The 17,260-nt window shown below is 45.1% G+C and overlaps 1 protein-coding gene across 1 annotated transcript; it reads right to left on the bottom strand.

The window, feature by feature from the left end:
* Nucleotides 1-1,300: 1,300 nt before the first annotated feature.
* On the bottom strand, nucleotides 1,301-1,900 carry LOC119367467 (dirigent protein 5-like). The gene is made up of 2 exons (XM_037632972.1): nucleotides 1,541-1,900; nucleotides 1,301-1,441 (listed from the first exon to the last, which is right to left on the bottom strand). The coding sequence occupies exons 1-2, from the start codon at nucleotides 1,898-1,900 to the stop codon at nucleotides 1,301-1,303; spliced, it is 501 nt and encodes a 166-aa protein (XP_037488869.1).
* Nucleotides 1,901-17,260: the final 15,360 nt, after the last annotated feature.

The raw sequence follows: 17,260 nt of genomic DNA on the forward strand, positions 1-17,260 counted from the left end.
GGTAGACAGCTAGGAACTCATCATGATCAGTCATCTCATCATAACTATCGATGGAGTGCCAACACGAGGGGGCATGGAGTGCGCATGAGCTCCCAAGACAAGGCGTGGCACTCAAATGGACCCCATATAGTGCCGCGTAAGCTGATGGGAGATGGTTGCACGGGATACGTACAACCAGTTTGGATGGCGCTCTAACAATAGGATAAGTGTTTAGTCTCTCTTCCTATTTTCACCGGTTATTGCAGATTATTTTTTATGGTTTCACACTACTGTTTGAAACTTTGTTTTGAACCTGGATTTTTAATAATATGGTTGTGTGCATCAAGAGATGCAGAGGCCAGGGGTATTCCTCCTTTCGAAAAAAAATAGCGCCCCCGTAAGGGTCGCCAAAGTCTTATCTTATTTGTAATCGGGGCAAAAAGTCCGGACCAAGTATTCTCTCTACAGCTTAATCAACAATAACAAGAGCCACATGGGAGATAGATAACTAATTAGCAGTGTAATCATCATATAACCAATGATTAATTAGCATAACAAGTTCAGATGTATGCTTTAGCAAATTGATCAAGAATTCATTGTTACCACTGTATGTTACATGCTGCAACCAGTAGACCTCAACTGACCCCCTCTCATAAAACAAGGCGCCACCACTGTAGGTTTCTTAAGCTAGCCACCACACCAAATGGATGGGGGAGTTGGCTAGAACCAGTTCCACCTTGCCTTAAATGTGTCGGGGGATCCGACAGTACCTAACATTGCACACCATCGCGTAACTGCAACCGTGTTAATACCGTGTCTCGTTTCAAACCGGCCATCTGAAATGTTCGGTGACTAATATGTTATGGTGGAGAGATGATTTTGGTGAGACTATATCTGAAACCGACAAACTTAATCTGTAAAAAAATTCTCTAGAAGAGATACCTCTCCTGAACTAACACTTACAAACCGATCAATCTTGCTCAACAGTAAATATATGAATAAGAGTGCGCGGAGCGTTTCGCATAGTTATGGGCGTATGCGATAATGACACACAAGCATAAAACCCATCACACACACCAAAAAGAATAAGAGAAAAACAAAAACAACATCAGGAACACATCAATTGACACACTCCTAGGCGCCATTGTATCTTTGCCTTTTGTTTTCTTTCCTTTTAGTTAGAGTGTGGTTGTTTTCCGTCACTGTAATCCTAGCCGGTTGATGGCTTTGTTAATTCAAAGCCGGGCTCTTCTGGAGCCTACGTTCCAAAAAAAAAAAAAACACACGCACACAGGGTATGCATGCATGCACGTTGTCAGAGTCAGACGTAGCACTCGTACAGCTTGATGTCCATCTGCAGGCGGAAGTAGTAGAGGCCCTCGATGGCATCGGTGCGGATGGTTGCGACGCCGCGCGCCATGAAGAAGTCGCCGGTGCCGCCGACGATGGAGAAGTCCCGCGTGGCGTCGCCCATGAGGTCGGCGCCGACGAGGTTGAGCGTGCCCTTGTGCGCCGTCGAGTTGAAGACGATGGAGAAGCCGAACCAGGAGGTCAGCGACTCCTGCTTGTCGTAGAAGTAGAACCCCTGCGCGCGCGCCGCCGGCTCCTCCCCGGCCAGGGGCAGCGCCTTCCCCACCGTCATCGGGTCGTTGAAAACAATCAGCGTGCCGAAGAAGGTGCTGTTCTTCCAGTAGGTCGTGGCCAGCGCCGTCGGCTTGGTGGCCGCCGCCGCCGCCGCGTTGGCCGTGTTGTTGCCGTTGTAGAGGATGTTATGGTAGTAGAGCGTCATGTTCATGCACGGCTCATCGGGGCTGCTGGCGACGACCCTCGTCAGGCCGTGGGCGGCGCCTGCCATGCCGAGGAGAAGCACCACGACCACGATGGTCAGAGACAGCTTGGAAGATGGCGCGAGGCCTTGCATGGTTGACAGAGCAACTGTTACCGAGTTTAAGCTGTTGTAGAGCACTGCTAAGTGAGTAAGCTCGTGTTGTGGTGGTGTTGAGAGCTCGACTCGCGCATGGAACTGTGGGGCATGCATGCTGAAAGTATCGGTTTAGTAACTTTAGCTTAGATTCTAATCTCTCTTGTACGCCAAGTGACCATTCTTATCTACTAGTAGAACCCCGTGCATTGCTACGAGCTTCTTGTATATGATAATGGTTCAACCTCAGTTATATATAATACTCCCTCAGTTCCTAAATACAAGTTCTTTTAGAATCATGCTTATGCCCATTGCCAGCCTTTTTCGATGTAAAGACCCTCTTTCTCACTCTGTCTCTCATCCCTGAGCTCTCTTCTTTATCTTTCTTTCTCTCTTCACCCATTTCCCTATTTTTCTCTTTCTCTCTCCACCTCCATCCTCTGTAATCCCCTCAGTTAGTTATTTAAGTGTTTGATTATACACACAAAAATATTTTTCAGTGTAATGTTTCAGGACTAATTAGATTTGCCACCACAATAGAAGGACTTTCGTGGAAATTGTTGTGGATGACTCGCTCTATCCTTATTCGTTAAAAGTTTTCTGGAGTCATGGAAAATATTTTGTGGAGCACTACAACACACTCCACACACATGGTGGTGTAATTTTTCAGTTTCTGATAAGAAAACTTACAAAAAATATTTGTGTGAAGCATAGTAAGCAAGATAGTTAGGTCATTGTGGATGCAATGATATGAACAAGAATATCTACAAGTTTAAAAGATTTCATAACAATGATCTATGAACTCTATTTATAATTTATTTTGCACTACCATAAACCAAGTCATTACAAACACTACTTGCCTTCATGCCTTGGTCCATCAAGTATTCTCAAGATTTTAGTGTAATATCAAGTCAACATTGTTTAGAAAACTTAGCCCATTGAATAACCTTAACAAGAACATTTTCACAGAGCGATGTGTTACTATTTATACATCAAAGCTTAACCAGCTGCAGATTTTTCCTACATCAAAACTAATTACTCGTCTATGAGGTAGTTATTTCACCACATGCAAATTTCTTCCGGTTACCGCCAGCACCCCTCATAAGCAGTCCTGCTTTCTATCAAGAAGTTGCATCTTCATCAAATGTTAATGTCTCATTTTCTTCCTTGATGTCTGAATCCCAATACTATTTATTTTCATGGATATAGGACGCTTTGCTTCCACCGTAGTATATATGTTCCTGCCATGTCGTTTGTAAAGACATGTCTACTTTGTAGTATGCAATGTATCGTGCACCTGCGTCTTCTCGCTATCTGCAGGCATTCTCCAGTCACCAGCTCTGACTGTTTCGCATACACGCTGATAATTCTGCCTTGGTTGTAGGCAAGTAGGCTGGTATATTCAGCTATCATCAGGAACTCCTCTTCACAACTGTATTTTGGCGGTAAAAAATTTTACTGAGACCAGATGCATAATCATGGAGGTAGCTCAATTTTCAAGGCATAAGATGGGTAAGTTATCCCAAAAAATGAACAACCATCATGCATATCCATATGGGAACGGAGTATTAATTACTAACCTTGAAGAACTTTTTTTTGAGAAAATTACTAACCTTGAAAAACTTTTTTCTTGAACTTGATGCTGTGGAATGGTCATTATGCGTGTCCAAATAAAAGGAACTACTTATAACTTGGCAGATTATGCAAAGCTAAAAGAATAACTGAGTAGTGGATGTTCAAGCATCAAAAAATTTCGACTGGATTTTCCTTACCACACATCAAGTCAATCTTAACATTTTTCTGACCCCATGTCTTCTTCCTTCAGCAGCAACTTAAAAGATTTCTGCAGATAGGGTAAAATCATGAAGCACTTGTAAAAGATTGTACTTAATTACAGAATAAATATAAGACATATCAGACTTGAGTATTATAAAAGAATGATGTGAGTCCAGAAAGAAGTCCAATTTAAGCCCATGATGTGCAAATAGTCCAATTTTAGTCCATGATGTGTAAAATAGTCCAGAATGTAGTCTGCTTGGCTAGAGAGTTAGTGTCACCGCACCACTTGGCAACCTCACCCTTTGAGCAGCATCGCTCTCTCGTGCTCTGGCTTCCTGGATGCCTTGCCTGCCGGCAACCTAGTGCTTCTTGACAGCCAAAACGTCAAGCCCTTCGTGGTTGCGCGTTGCCACATGGTAGCAGAGGCAACTGCAAGTAACAACGATAGTCCAAGTAGAACAAATAAGATGATTATGAATTGTTCCTTCTCTTGCTTACCTATTTGGTGGTCCATGCTGCCCACATATTTGAGGGTTTACAGTGAGGAAATTGAACCTTAAATTAGATGACAACAAGCTATATAAATAAATATTTTGCAAGAACAGAATGAATGTATACTAACTTCAAAATGTAGTGTATCATGGAATGAATACTAACTTCAAAATGATGCCTCTAGTATAGATATACAAGGAAAAGGTGCATACATTTCTCGACAGATTCCATGATCAACTACGTACTTGCTAATAATTTGGTAGGAGTAGGGCATAATTTAGGGATCAAGTAAGAGCATCTGGTTGAATCTACATAACGGATATGGAATCATTCAGAACGACACCAAGCTACAAGTTGAGTGACTGATTAGTTAATGGCGGCTAGTGAAGCTAAGCTAGGTGCGGTTCATGGGAGTCAAGTGTCGTTTTATCTGATTATCTCTCAGACGAAATCAGTAAGACCAAAAATTGCCGTGCACCCATAAGTCTGACAAAATCAATAAGACCAAAAATGTGAGTACTCATCATCTGCAGCCTGTGAGGAATCAGTGATTTGCCACCTAATGATGTGTAAAAAGGAAATGCAGCTAAAGCATCTTCAGAGAAGCACATGCCCTTGAAAATATAGAGCCAACGCTGAACATCTCTGACCCATTTCAAAAAAATGATGACAGATCCACTACGCTCCCTTGCTAGCTCAACTAAAACACCTAACAATGCCCTCAAAATCAACACTGACACTCGTGGCTGAATAAAAAAAATCAACAACACTTCCCCAAAACAAACATTGGCTTGGAGACATGAAACTGTATGGATTAATTAATAACGCTCTTAGGATGCCTATGTGTGTACCCGCACGTGGTCGTAACGACAAGGCAGACTTTTGTCATCCATGGTAACAAGGCTTAAGCTGTGCACACCGGCATTGGACGAGGATCGCGTACTATTGACCGCGGCAGGGGAAGGAGGAACTACGCGAAGAGGGACTAAAGGGGTGCTCTTCCTCAGAAGTTTTCCATGGCCGACCACCACAGCGAATCGACCACCACAGATGCAGGGACCCCTTGACTGACACGTCAACCATGCGTCAACCGGCGAGCATCAGCGCATTGCCACCGCGTTGCTCTCTGCTCTCCCTCCTCTCTTTCATGGCTGGCACAAGGGATGGGATGAGACTGGCGGGAGGCAACCCCTCCCCTTCTCTCTTTCAAGCGCGTCATGGCGCTACATTTTTACATGAGATTGCAGAGTTAATCACATCAGTTACATGATAATATACTTAATCCTCAGTCTGGTCATGTGTAACTACCGAACATATCAAAATATAGTAATGTTCATGTTTAAAACCAAGATATAGCTGGAGAGAAGTTGAAAATCAATGCTTAGACTAAAATTATAACTTACTGAATGAAAACTTAGTTCGGTTCAGATTATAGATTTGTAGTTTTAAAGCGTTAATCACATCAATAACACATGACCGTTTATAGCCTTCTACAATTTGGTCTATATCTTCAAAGTACTTTGGACAAAAACAACTTGATGTGCAAAAAGAAGGGATACTAATATAAATATTCATTGTACTTGAATGCAAAAAAGATCAACAAAATTGGAACCGACTGAAAAATAAGAAAAGAGCACCTACAGACTCACCTGTACGCTATGGTACTTCTGCCTCACAGACTTCGTTGACCCGCATAGTTTATGGCAACGACCCTACCTCTTCTGCTACATCCAGGCTTGGCCACCATGACGTCTCCTCCTCCTAGTGCATCCCCTCTCCCAAACTCCACTAGGAGATCCTCCCATGCTTAGTATGCAAAATAGTTGATGAAATATACGAGGCCCATGTGAAATTGGAGTTTAGTATCTTGGCACTCTGTAGTTAACTCTTAACTGCAACACTTCATTGATCTAAAAAAAGCTGCAGCACTTCATACGTTGAAAGCTTTGAAATTGCTGCAAACAATATAGAAGATGTTTGCACTATAGTCCAGCAATACATTTACTAACACTTGGAAACATATTCTGAATGCTCTACTCTTCATAGTATTGATAGCATAGTCTGAATGCTCTTCTACATAACATGGACTTGTAGACAACCAGTTATATTGACTCCACATTTTCAAGATAAATCAACATAAGCAAAATTACAGTTTTGTGTTCAAATGTGAAAAGTATACCTGAGTATCCCGAGAGAATGTATCACTTTGTACCAGATGAGAGTTATCACTATTCTCATTCTGAAACCTTATCCAGAGAAAAACATTGGTTGCATATATGCACGCAGATGCTGCACCCAGAATAGAAAAATAGATAGTTAGATAAGTAGCATTATTCAAAATAGAAGCACATAGAAGACAAATCGAAACATTAGCAAACCACACCAACCAAATCAAAAGAGAGAGAGGCGGAAACTGATGTTGAGAACCTTCATAGTGGGCATCCTCACGGCCCCTTGAACACGCAGCAGCTTCTCTTTGCATCTTCGTCGCTAGATCGTAGCAAACTACACGCACGCCTGAATCAGACGCGGAGATAAACCAAACCAGAAGAAGCGGAGGAGGGATTCATACCTGGTCGAGGTCATGGACCACAGGGTGATCTACGACGCCAACGCCAGATCGGTCATCATGGCCACGGGCTAGGGAGGCGACGATGACGTCTTGAGGAGGAGGATGAGGGTGCGGGCGTGAGGAAGAGGTCATCGCTGGGAGACACCGCGTTGGTGTGAGGTGAAGAGCCAGATCGATGATTGGGGTGGGGCGTCGGCTGCGGCAGCGGCTGGAGACCGGGAGACTGTTATTTACTTGACTGCTCGGCCTTAACGGGAAATGTTAGGAAAAGTGCCTTTCCTTTTTTGCAGTTTAAGTGCAAGGAACTTGAAATAGGGCCCTACTGCGTTTTTAGTGGAACGCCTTTTAAGGTGGATTCCTTTAGTAATATATAATCTATACACCCGATTCATCAACGAAGAGGGGCTACTCTGCACAATACCACATTCTTTGAAAAATAAACAACACAAAGATGAAATTGAGAAGGGGAGAGATGACATGCTCATTAGTCATTACCTTCTAGCTATGATGAATGGGAGATGTGGTTTGAGGTTGTGTCCGCTGGGGTGCCGACCTCAAACTTCACGACGCCGGGCGGTGCGACGATGGGCTTCTCGAGGTCCTGCTGGTCCTCGTCCATGACAAGCGCCTTGACGCTCAGGCCATAGACCTCCTCGACGACATTTGTTGTTGATTGTTATTAACAATATTGGCAATGGCAATTCAGTTTTCTTTCTAGTCATGTTCGGTATTAACTGAACCATCCATATTTATTGAGAAATATTATTCTGTAGCTCTCGTTGTGTACATTGGCCATGAATTTAATTTAGAGCATTCATGTTCTCATCTGATCCTAAAGCAGGCAAGTTGGAAACTATCAATGCTGCTCTGAAAATGTTATGTTCACAGAATTCATAAGTTGGATTATGCACCAATGCATGGACCTTTTTTTTGTTAGCTTCATATTTTCTATAAAATAAAGAATCATACATGTTTAAACAAGTTGTGTTCCATATCACAGAAAAAAGGTAAGAATGTGGAATATTCCATACAGAGGAGATTTACAACCAATGATGAAATGTATACATAAGGATATAACATTTTGGCCAAGAAGTTTCAAAGATGAACGAGAACTTACCGGCGGGTTGTGAATGTCAATACTCTAAGGAGTACATCTTAAATCACCATCACTGATTACTGCCTTTCCACTAAAAAGTGATTATTGGATTTAAAATGTGTGGTTTCTACAGAACTGAAGGTTAACGTTAGTTTACTTTTTGTAAAGTATCTTTCAAAGATAATATGGAGATGTGGTCACCAGTTGTAGTAAATGCAGATAAGAACTACTATAATATCCCTCAGGTGCACTTACAACAATATATAATACAAACAAAGTGAATCTGCAAAAAATGATTGAGGGATGCCAAATAGAAAATGAGGCCAGAAATCTAGCTAAGCAAACGTACTTGTATAAAGTCGCTGAAACATGGACCCCAATTGTTAACCCTGTAAACCTGAAGATCAAGTGAGAAAATTAAATAAAATTAGAACCTTTTCTCATCAAGTAAAAGTGTAAAACATTGGGAAGTCAACTTGAAACATAGATCACAATTATCAATTTGTAAACCTGAAGATTCCGTGAAGAGCAACGAAAGAAAAGCAATAAAGATTAGCCATACCAGCCTATTATAGGAGTGCAACATCCAAAATTTTGGCACATAAAGTACGAGTTCTGAAACTTCAAAGTAATAACCCTGCCCTCCTGAAGTCTTGATCATGTTCAGCTATGCCAATTTCGCATTGACAGAGGTTGGTTTAACCTACGAGAGCACAAATCAAAACCATTTTATGGTCTACTCTTCACTGAATGATATGTTATGTGAGATCCCATGTTATGCAGAACAAGTATGTTTGTCAAGCCTCGCGAGTCGCGATACTGCAAAACCAATAGCTATAGCCATACCCTGCTATAAGGTTCTTGAAATTGTTAACAACACCCTCCTGAAAACTAAAGGAAAACAGATTGACGACAATGCCTATGGAACGGGAAAGCATGAGATGAAGTCAACAACTAAAATAAAGATAAAATCGAGAGTACAACCCGCAGCACATACCTTGTCAGGGTACATGTTGATGACAGAACCAGAACCAGAGCGTCGTCGACCACCATGTTTGCGTAGATGGTGTGCTGAATTCTGCACGTGCCTTTGGTGCGACGGGCGATGAGGAGGTGCCTGGTCTTCCGGAAGCCCGAACTCGGTGGCGTCGAAGTCGACCCCGATCACGTCCAGCTCGTGACTATTGGCGAACATCCGCACAGGAAGACAAGCGCAACACGGCTTGGGCCCGTGTCCTCCATCTACACAGCGCGGCCGCGCATCACGGCGAACAGCACGGCGGCGCAGTCCCATGTTGCCTCTGCTCCCCTAAATCGGAGGCATCAGGCCAAGGCGTCGTCGTCGCGTACCCAAACTAATGTGGCGTTTGAATCCCATCCCACGGTGGGTGGGTTCGCAAACCCAAGGCGGCGACCGACGGGGAAGACGAGGACCAGCGTGGAACAACCAGCGGGGTAGGAAACATGAGAGAGAGGGGCAAGGGCGGTGAGCAGGGCCGATGATCCAGAAACGTGGATGCGAGATGCGGCGGGGTCTTCTCGAGGGGTTCCGCGGCGGCGGCGCTGTCGAGTGCGCAGATCGCGCGACGGCGGCGATCCAGAACTGTCGGCGATCCCGTAACGCGGACGCGAGATCCGGCAGGGTCTGCTCGAGGGGATCGGCGGCACTGCGATCCTGATGGACTCAGGCGGCGCTGTTTCTTTGGGCTACGTGTGTGGGTGGCTGAATTTCGTGTTTTCACCCTTTTTACAAAGAAATTCGAGATCTGACCCCTGTCTGAAACTATTTCGGGATCTGATCCTTTTGACTACCGCCAGGAGGGCCCGCGGTAGGTTTGCACGTCCTACCGCCATCATCAGTGGCGGTAGGCCCTCTAACGGCGACTGACGGCCGTCGGCGCGTACTGACGGGGGAAGTGCCTACCGCCACAGCCTGAGGCGGTAGGGTTCGGTGGCCTACCGCCCGAGGTAGTGGCGGTAGGTACCGAAGAGGCAAGTGATGCTGCGGGCGGGCCCTACCCCACCCACCAGCCCGTTCTTCCTCCTCCGCTCGACTCGAACAGAGTCGAGCGCCGCCTCTCTCCTCATCCCGATCCCCTCCCTCGATCTCCCTCTTCCCTCCACCATTTTCGCGGATCTTTGGGGCAAATCGAAGAGGCCGGTAAGCTCCTCCATTCCCTCCAATCAGTTTTCGCAATGGTTTTTTATTTTTGAAGTTATTTTTGGCACTAGGTGCAACCTAGGTTTTGGTGTTGATTTTTTTATGATGTTTTAGTTGTTTAGGAGTATATGATTTAGTGGTAGGCCTATGTGAGGATGTGTGGGTGAAACAATTGCAACATATGTGAGGATATGTTGGTGAATGCATATATGTTGGTCCATTTTATTTTGTGATGTATATATGAATTTTATAAGAAATCTTTCTGTATGTTGAATGCAAGATTGTGAGGATAAAGGCATAACAAAATTCGTAGATGGTTAATGTATTGTAAATTTGTGAAGATGTATGTTTTGCAAAATTGGTAGGTGGTTAATGCATAGTGTGAAAACGTGTGTATTTCTATTTCATATAGTTGCAAATGTATGAACCCTAGGTTTAGTCTTTCTTATAGCCATACGAGGAACCCTCTCTAGTTGATATGATGAACCCTAGAACCTAGATGAACCCTAGGTTTAGTATTTCTTATAGCTATATGTGATGATTTATTGTGTGAATATTGTAGATATTTGTTTTGCTTGCATTAGAACAAATATTGATGTTTAATTAACTTTATCCAATCAATGCTTATATAAGGAACATGGCGCCACCACCACCAATTGACGAGGATGATGACTATGAAGACCCACTTGAGGAAGCCATCTGTGCTCAAAGAGTGAGGCTGAGCGAACGGGAGGTGTGCAACCTATGGGACAACTTTCTGCCACGTGCTGAGTTGATCGGGGCGCCATTCGTGACCCGTCTGACAAGTACCATGATCGATCGACATGTCATGGTATGTTATTAGTGTAGAATCCACGGAATTGTTAATAGTTTAAATAATCCATACTTATCAATTGATATGTTTTTCTTATTCAGAAATTGCCAAAGAGCCTATCTGAGAGTTGTGGCATCGAGGCTGATGAAGAAGGCTATGCTGGAATACGCCTTACCGCAAGGGGCCCCGTCACTACTTGTGCGTACGCGCGTGGAAACGGACGGTCGCACACATTTAAGCACAGATGGATGGAAGAGCTTCCTCGTTGACAAGAATCTTCATGTTGGACAGGCCATCCTTATTACTATCAGGAAGACCAACCGTCAAGGCTTGAAGATGATGATCGTCATCGATATCATCTAAACTATATATGCGTGTGGCTGCTGATGATCGTCATGTTTGATTGCTACCTATTTTGGCTTCGTGATACTATTTGGATGTGATCAAACTATGTTATGTTTATGTCTATGAAATTGTGATCAAACTATGTTATGTTTATGTCTATGAAATTATGATCAAACTATGTTATTTGGTACTTGTTTCTTAATGTGTAATGGCAAAACTAATTATGCTTATGTCTATGAAATTGTGCCTATTGGTTCTTATGTTCAGGGCCCTTGCATATTTCTACGAAATTGTGATCACACTATTTAGATGTGATCAAACTTCTTATGTCTACAAAATTTTACACGAAACACAGGACCCTACCGCCAGGCTCCCTGGCGGTAGGGTCAGACAGCCTACCGCCGTGAGCCCTGGCGGTAGGGTGAACCTACCGCCAGGACGCTTGCATATCTCATTACAGAAGGCATGCACGGCAAAACCCTGCCACACCTTACCGCCAGATCCCCTGGTGGTAGGGTTAGACAGCTTACCGCCTGGTTGTCTGGCGGTAGGGTACTTATCCACGTCAGCGCGTGATGACGGCCCCCGTCTTCCTCCGTCACACCCTACCGCCACTGTATCGGGCGGTAGCCTGTCTAACCCTACCGCCAGGGGCTCTGGCGGTAGCAAAAGGGTCAAATCCCGAAAAAAAATCGAACGGGGTCAGATCTTGATTTTGTTTGCAAAAAGGGTCAAAACACGAAATTTTGCCTGTGTGGGTGGGGTTGGGTGGGTGAGGGGATGAGGTGGGGTCGAGGAGGCAAGGTCGTGCGGGACTGCGGGGTGGAGGCGGAGAACGATCTGCTGTGGGCACGAGACATCAATCATAGGGTTTCTTTTGGCACGGTTTTTTTTTCGCGGGAGGAGGATGACGGAAAAAAATCAGAGGTGAAAGGATGACGAAAAAACAGCGAAAATAAAGCGCGCAGACTATTCACCAAGTCGTCCATTAGGAGTAGAGATTAGATTCGGCTGCGCGGTGGGTAGCTCTGATATAACAAACCCTAAAAACGATTAAGCATTTTTGCTATTGGGCAGTTGACTCCTTTTCCTTGGCTGCAGTCAGACGTCAGTCTCGCGATGACCGATGTTAGGTGGGCTTCCGAAAGCCCCACACATGAACTGAGGTTTCTTAATCTTTTTTTTAAAGGAGAGGTTTATTAATTTGGAGCAGAGAATATTCATGGAATAAATTGGCAAAAGTACAAATTTGATCTGTGGACGAAAAGAATTCATAAATTAAACTGTCTTAAATTCGCTCCGCTGACCCTTTCGTGTAGCGCCCGACAGCCAAGCGCCACACTGCACTGTGTAGCGCCTGACTGACAGGCGCTACACTTCTGACCAACGTGGCACCCTGGGGTCAAGCCGGGGTCATCCCTGGTTGTGCAGCGCCTAACACAAAGACGCTACACTGGAATGTGCAACGTCTAACTCAAAAGCGCTACATATGAACTTAGTAACACAGCGGATAGGAAGTTTTGAATACACTTAACAGTGCAATGCCTACGATGAAGGCGCTGCCCTATGAGGTTAATTAGCGCTGCTGCACGAGCGTAGTAGCCCAGATGAATGAAGGGGACAAGGATTGGAGGGCAAGTTGGTACGGGACGTGGCCGAGGATAGAGCTGGTCCATTATACTCTATAGGTCCATGGTATGCTAGTACAGTGTATGATTGTTCCGATCCGGCCGTGGTAGACTGGGAGACCCCCAACCCAACCCCAAGCTCGATATGAATAAGGCCAACTTCAACGTAGACCCCATCTGGTCCGGTCCGGATGTGTTCGTTTTCGGTCATTCGGACAGACGACACAGCCGTAAAATCTGTCTGTTTCGTGACCGGCTCGTCCCATCATCGACGAAGATTTGAGCGGCCTTTGCGGTCAAACGGACGCCCACGCATCCTCGCACCGTCCGTTTCGAGCCGGCGTATCGGCCGTCCAACTACCTCCCAACGAGGAAGGCTCGTCGCCCACTCTACCTCGCCGGCCGCATTCTCCATCTCCCCTTCGGTGCCCTTCTGGCCGTATGTCAAGGTGGACGACATGCGCCGACAAACCTACTTTTGCCGGTCGTGCTCGTAGGGCGCGCGTCGCGGTGTCTACGTGCCAGGGCTGGACGTCAAACAGGAGGTGAAGGAGGATGCATGGAGGAGGACCGGCGGCCCACCCCGGTGTGGAACGAGGCTCTGCACGGGTAGTTGTGGACATGGACGGCCACGGTGCCATGTAGCCTGTTGTCGATGCCGCCACCAGCACCGCGGGCGGTGTGGACGACGTGGTCACCAGCACCAATGCCTCCACCACCGCCGCCTGCGCAGGATGCCAGCCCATTTTGGGGACCGCCGCCCCATCTCTGGACGCCACCTCCCTACATCGACCTGACCAACGATGACGACGGCGAGGACGGTGACGCGTGAAGACGGCGATGACATTGACAACGGGACCGGCGGCGCAGGCGGCCGATAGATCTGCCATTTTTTTAGTTTTTCTAAATTTAAACTTAAGTACTATGTGCGGCATGTAACTATCGGTTTTTTTATAGAAAGACTGTAAGGGAACCCCTATAGTATAGTTGGTGCAACAAATCCAAATTGCAAGTACCGTGCCTTGAATCTGGGTGGGTGGGAAGGCATCAGACCCTTCCTACCACTAGGCTATGCCTTAGTCTGCGCCGTAACTATCGTGAACTCTCTTAAATTAAGTTCGTCTATATTTTAGTTTTTAAGGTTATTTGCATTGCCACTTTTTGTTTTTTAAAGTTGCAATGCCTTTTTTTGAAAAAAATTAGAGTCTGTTGGCCATGTTTAGAGTTGGCCTAAAGATACAAACACGCATCACATGGCCATGTTTATTAGAGTCTGTTGGTTGCTTACGTTAACAATCTTTGCTAGTTGCACCTCGCATAAAAAGAAATATATTTTTTTCCATGCTTGTCAGGGAAATCTAGAATCGTGAGGGTAAGGAATACGCCTCGTTCGACATGGGGATCGTGAGGAGGGGCCGGCGGGGCCGAGGCGATTACCGCGCCCGTGGATTCGCATTCCATCTCTCGGCGGCGTGTGCCGTTGATAGGCGAACCGCCGCCTCCTCACGGCGGTGGCTTGTATACGATCGTAGAATTGAGGGTGTGCCACAAGTTTACTGGCACACGTATGCACAACATAACCTCGATTCAAATGTTTGAAATCTGTGAAAATTATACCACAAGCCTTATATATTTGGTCTTGATATCATCAAGTTGTAGGCATCTAGTGCTAAATATCTGGTATTGGTATACAATTTCTTTTGCATTGTTGTAGGGGGTGCCTCACACACAGCCCCTAAAACCCTTCCCTCCGCCTCCGTCGAATCCAAAAAAGCCGACGCACATCCTCAGTCACATCAGATCCACCGTCTCGCAATACACTTACTTATGTTTTGGTTTATCTATGTGAGATAATGTAAAGCGTCTCAACCTCCAAACAGGAGGCCCGCAGGGTTTATATTGATTCGGTTGGGGCGCACCTCCCAACAGCGCATACATGCATCCTAAAAGAGAGGAGATACAATCGGGATACGGGAGAAGAGATAGAAAGATAAATGAATACATTGGTAAGATAAATCTATCTCTAACTATCTATGCATGTTACACAAGATAATGTTTAACACTCCCCCTTAATCACAACTGACAAGTTGAGATTACGCTTAAACTCTTCAAAGCTTCTCGTTGGAAGTACCTTTGTGAACCCATCTGCAATCTTATCCTTGGAAGGTATGAATCTGATCTCCACTTCTTTGTTTGCAACTCTTTCTCTGACAAAATGGAAATCTATCTCAATGTGTTTAGTTTTTGCATGAAAAATAGGATTAGCAGAAAGATAGGTTGCACCAAGGTTGTCACACCAAAGTATAGGCGTCTGAGTATGTGATACTCCAAATTAACTTAGCAAAGCTTGTACCCAAGTAATTTCAGTTGTAGCATTAGCTAATGCTTTATACTCTGCCTCAGTATTGGACCTGGAAACAGTAGCTTGTTTCTTTGCACACCATGAAATTAAAGTAGGTCCATAAAAGATAGCAAATCCCCCTGTTGAGCGTCTATCATCCACACAACCAGCCCAATCCGCATCAAAGAAGGCACTAATGCGAAGAGAGGAGGATTTATTTATAGCTAGACCAATGTTTGTTGTATTCTTTACATACCTCAAGATGCGCTTTGAAGCTGTCCAATGGGTTGTAGTGGGTGCATGCAAAAACTGGAAAACTTTATTGACTGCAAAGGAAATGTCAGGTCGAGTAAGAGTCAAGTATTGTAATGCTCCAACTGTACTCCTGTAGTTGGTGCTATCTTCCTGATCCAAAGGTGCTCCTTCTGTCAAGGATAGCTGTTCTGAGCTGGACAAGGGAGTTGGCGAAGGTTTACAATTTTGCTTACCAACTCTGCCTAACAGATCAGTCACATACTTTCCTTGTGATAAGTGAATGTCATGTTCAGTTTTGTTGACTTCTATGCCTAAGAAGTAATGCAAATCTCCCAGATCTTTCAAAGCAAAATTTGCCCTAAGATCTTTTAACAGTGTTGTTATTGCTTCACTAGATGAACTAGTCACAATAATATCAGCAATGTAAATGAGAACAAAAATGATGGTCTGAAACTTGTTGTAAATGAAAAGAGAAGTGTCAGACTTGGATGGAAGAAACCCAAGCTTTTGCAGTTTCATACTCAGCCAAGAGTACCATGCTCGAGGTGCTTGCTTGAGCCCATACAAAGCCTTGTCAAGTTTGCAGACATGAAAAGGCACATTTTTGTCCTCAAACCCAGGAGGTTGTTTCATGTAGACCTCCTCTTCCAGAACACCATGAAGAAACGCATTCTGTACATCTAGCTGTCTGAGACTCCACCCCCTGGAAACAGTAACGAAGAGCACAAGACGAATAGATGCAGCTTTGACAACAGGACTAAAAGTATCTTCATAGTCAATACCATAGCGTTGTTTAAATCCTTTTGCTACCAAACGTGCTTTGAACCGATCAATTTTACCATCTGACTTTCTCTTAATTCTATAGACCCATTTGCAATCAATTAAATTGATACCTTCACGACGAGGAACTAAGTGCCACGTCTTATTTCGTTGCAAAGCAGAAAATTCATCCTCCATTGCTTGTTTCCAGCGAGTATCACCAAGAGCTTCATCTAGAGTCTTGGGTTCACTAGATTCACCTGTCAAACAAGTCAATCCATATTTTGCAATATTTTTGTAATTAATTCTGGAGGTAACCCCCTGTTGAAGCCTTGTTCGTGCTGGTGTAGGAGCGGCCACAGGAGAGGCAACCGCAAGAGATCTGAGCGACTGCAGCAGTGAATCCTCTGCAGCGGGGGATCCCGAAGCAGATTCGAGATCAGCGGCGCGCGATCCAACCGCATTGGGGGAACTGGGTGCCGGTCGGACCTCGGGAACAGGCCGGTCGGCTGGTGCAGGCCTGCGCCAATGAGACGCGGTGGGTGGAGTAGTGGCGGGCCCAGTAGTGCTTGTTGTCGGTGTCAAAACCGGCGGATCTTGGGTAGGGGGTCCCGAACTATGCGTCTAAGGCTAATGGTAACAGGAGGCGGGGGACACAATGTTTACCTAGGTTCGGTCCCTCTCTACGGAGGTAATACCCTACTTCCTGCTTGATTGATCTTGATGATATGAGTATTACAAGAGTTGATCTACCACGAGATCGTAGGGGCTAAACCCTAGAAGCTAGCCTATGATTATGATTGTTGTTCTTGTCCTACGGACTAAATCCTCCGGTTTATATAGACACCGGAGGGGGTTAGGGTTACACCGAGTCAGTTACAGAGAAGGGAATCTACATATCCAAATTGCCAAGCTCGCCTTCCACGCAAAGGAGAGTCCCACCCGGACACGGGACGAAGTCTTCAATCTTGTATCTTCATAGTCCAACTGTCCGGCATAAGCATATAGTTCGGCTGTCCGAGGACCCCCTAATCCAGGACTCCCTCAGTAGCCCCTGAACCAGGCTTCAATGACGATGAGTCCGACGTGCAGATTGTCTTCGGCATTGCAAGGAGGGT

Source organism: Triticum dicoccoides, chromosome 2B, assembly GCF_002162155.2.
Source record: "Triticum dicoccoides isolate Atlit2015 ecotype Zavitan chromosome 2B, WEW_v2.0, whole genome shotgun sequence".
In the NCBI taxonomy this organism is placed as follows: Eukaryota; Viridiplantae; Streptophyta; class Magnoliopsida; order Poales; family Poaceae; genus Triticum; species Triticum dicoccoides.

Coding starts and splice junctions, on each gene's coding strand:
- LOC119367467 (XM_037632972.1), bottom strand. CDS start 1,900: ATGCAAGGCCTCGCGCCATCTTCCAAGCTGTCTCTGACCATCGTGGTC. Junction 1,442..1,540: donor TCTACTTCTACGACAAGCAG/GAGTCGCTGACC, acceptor ATGGGCGACGCC/ACGCGGGACTTCTCCATCGT.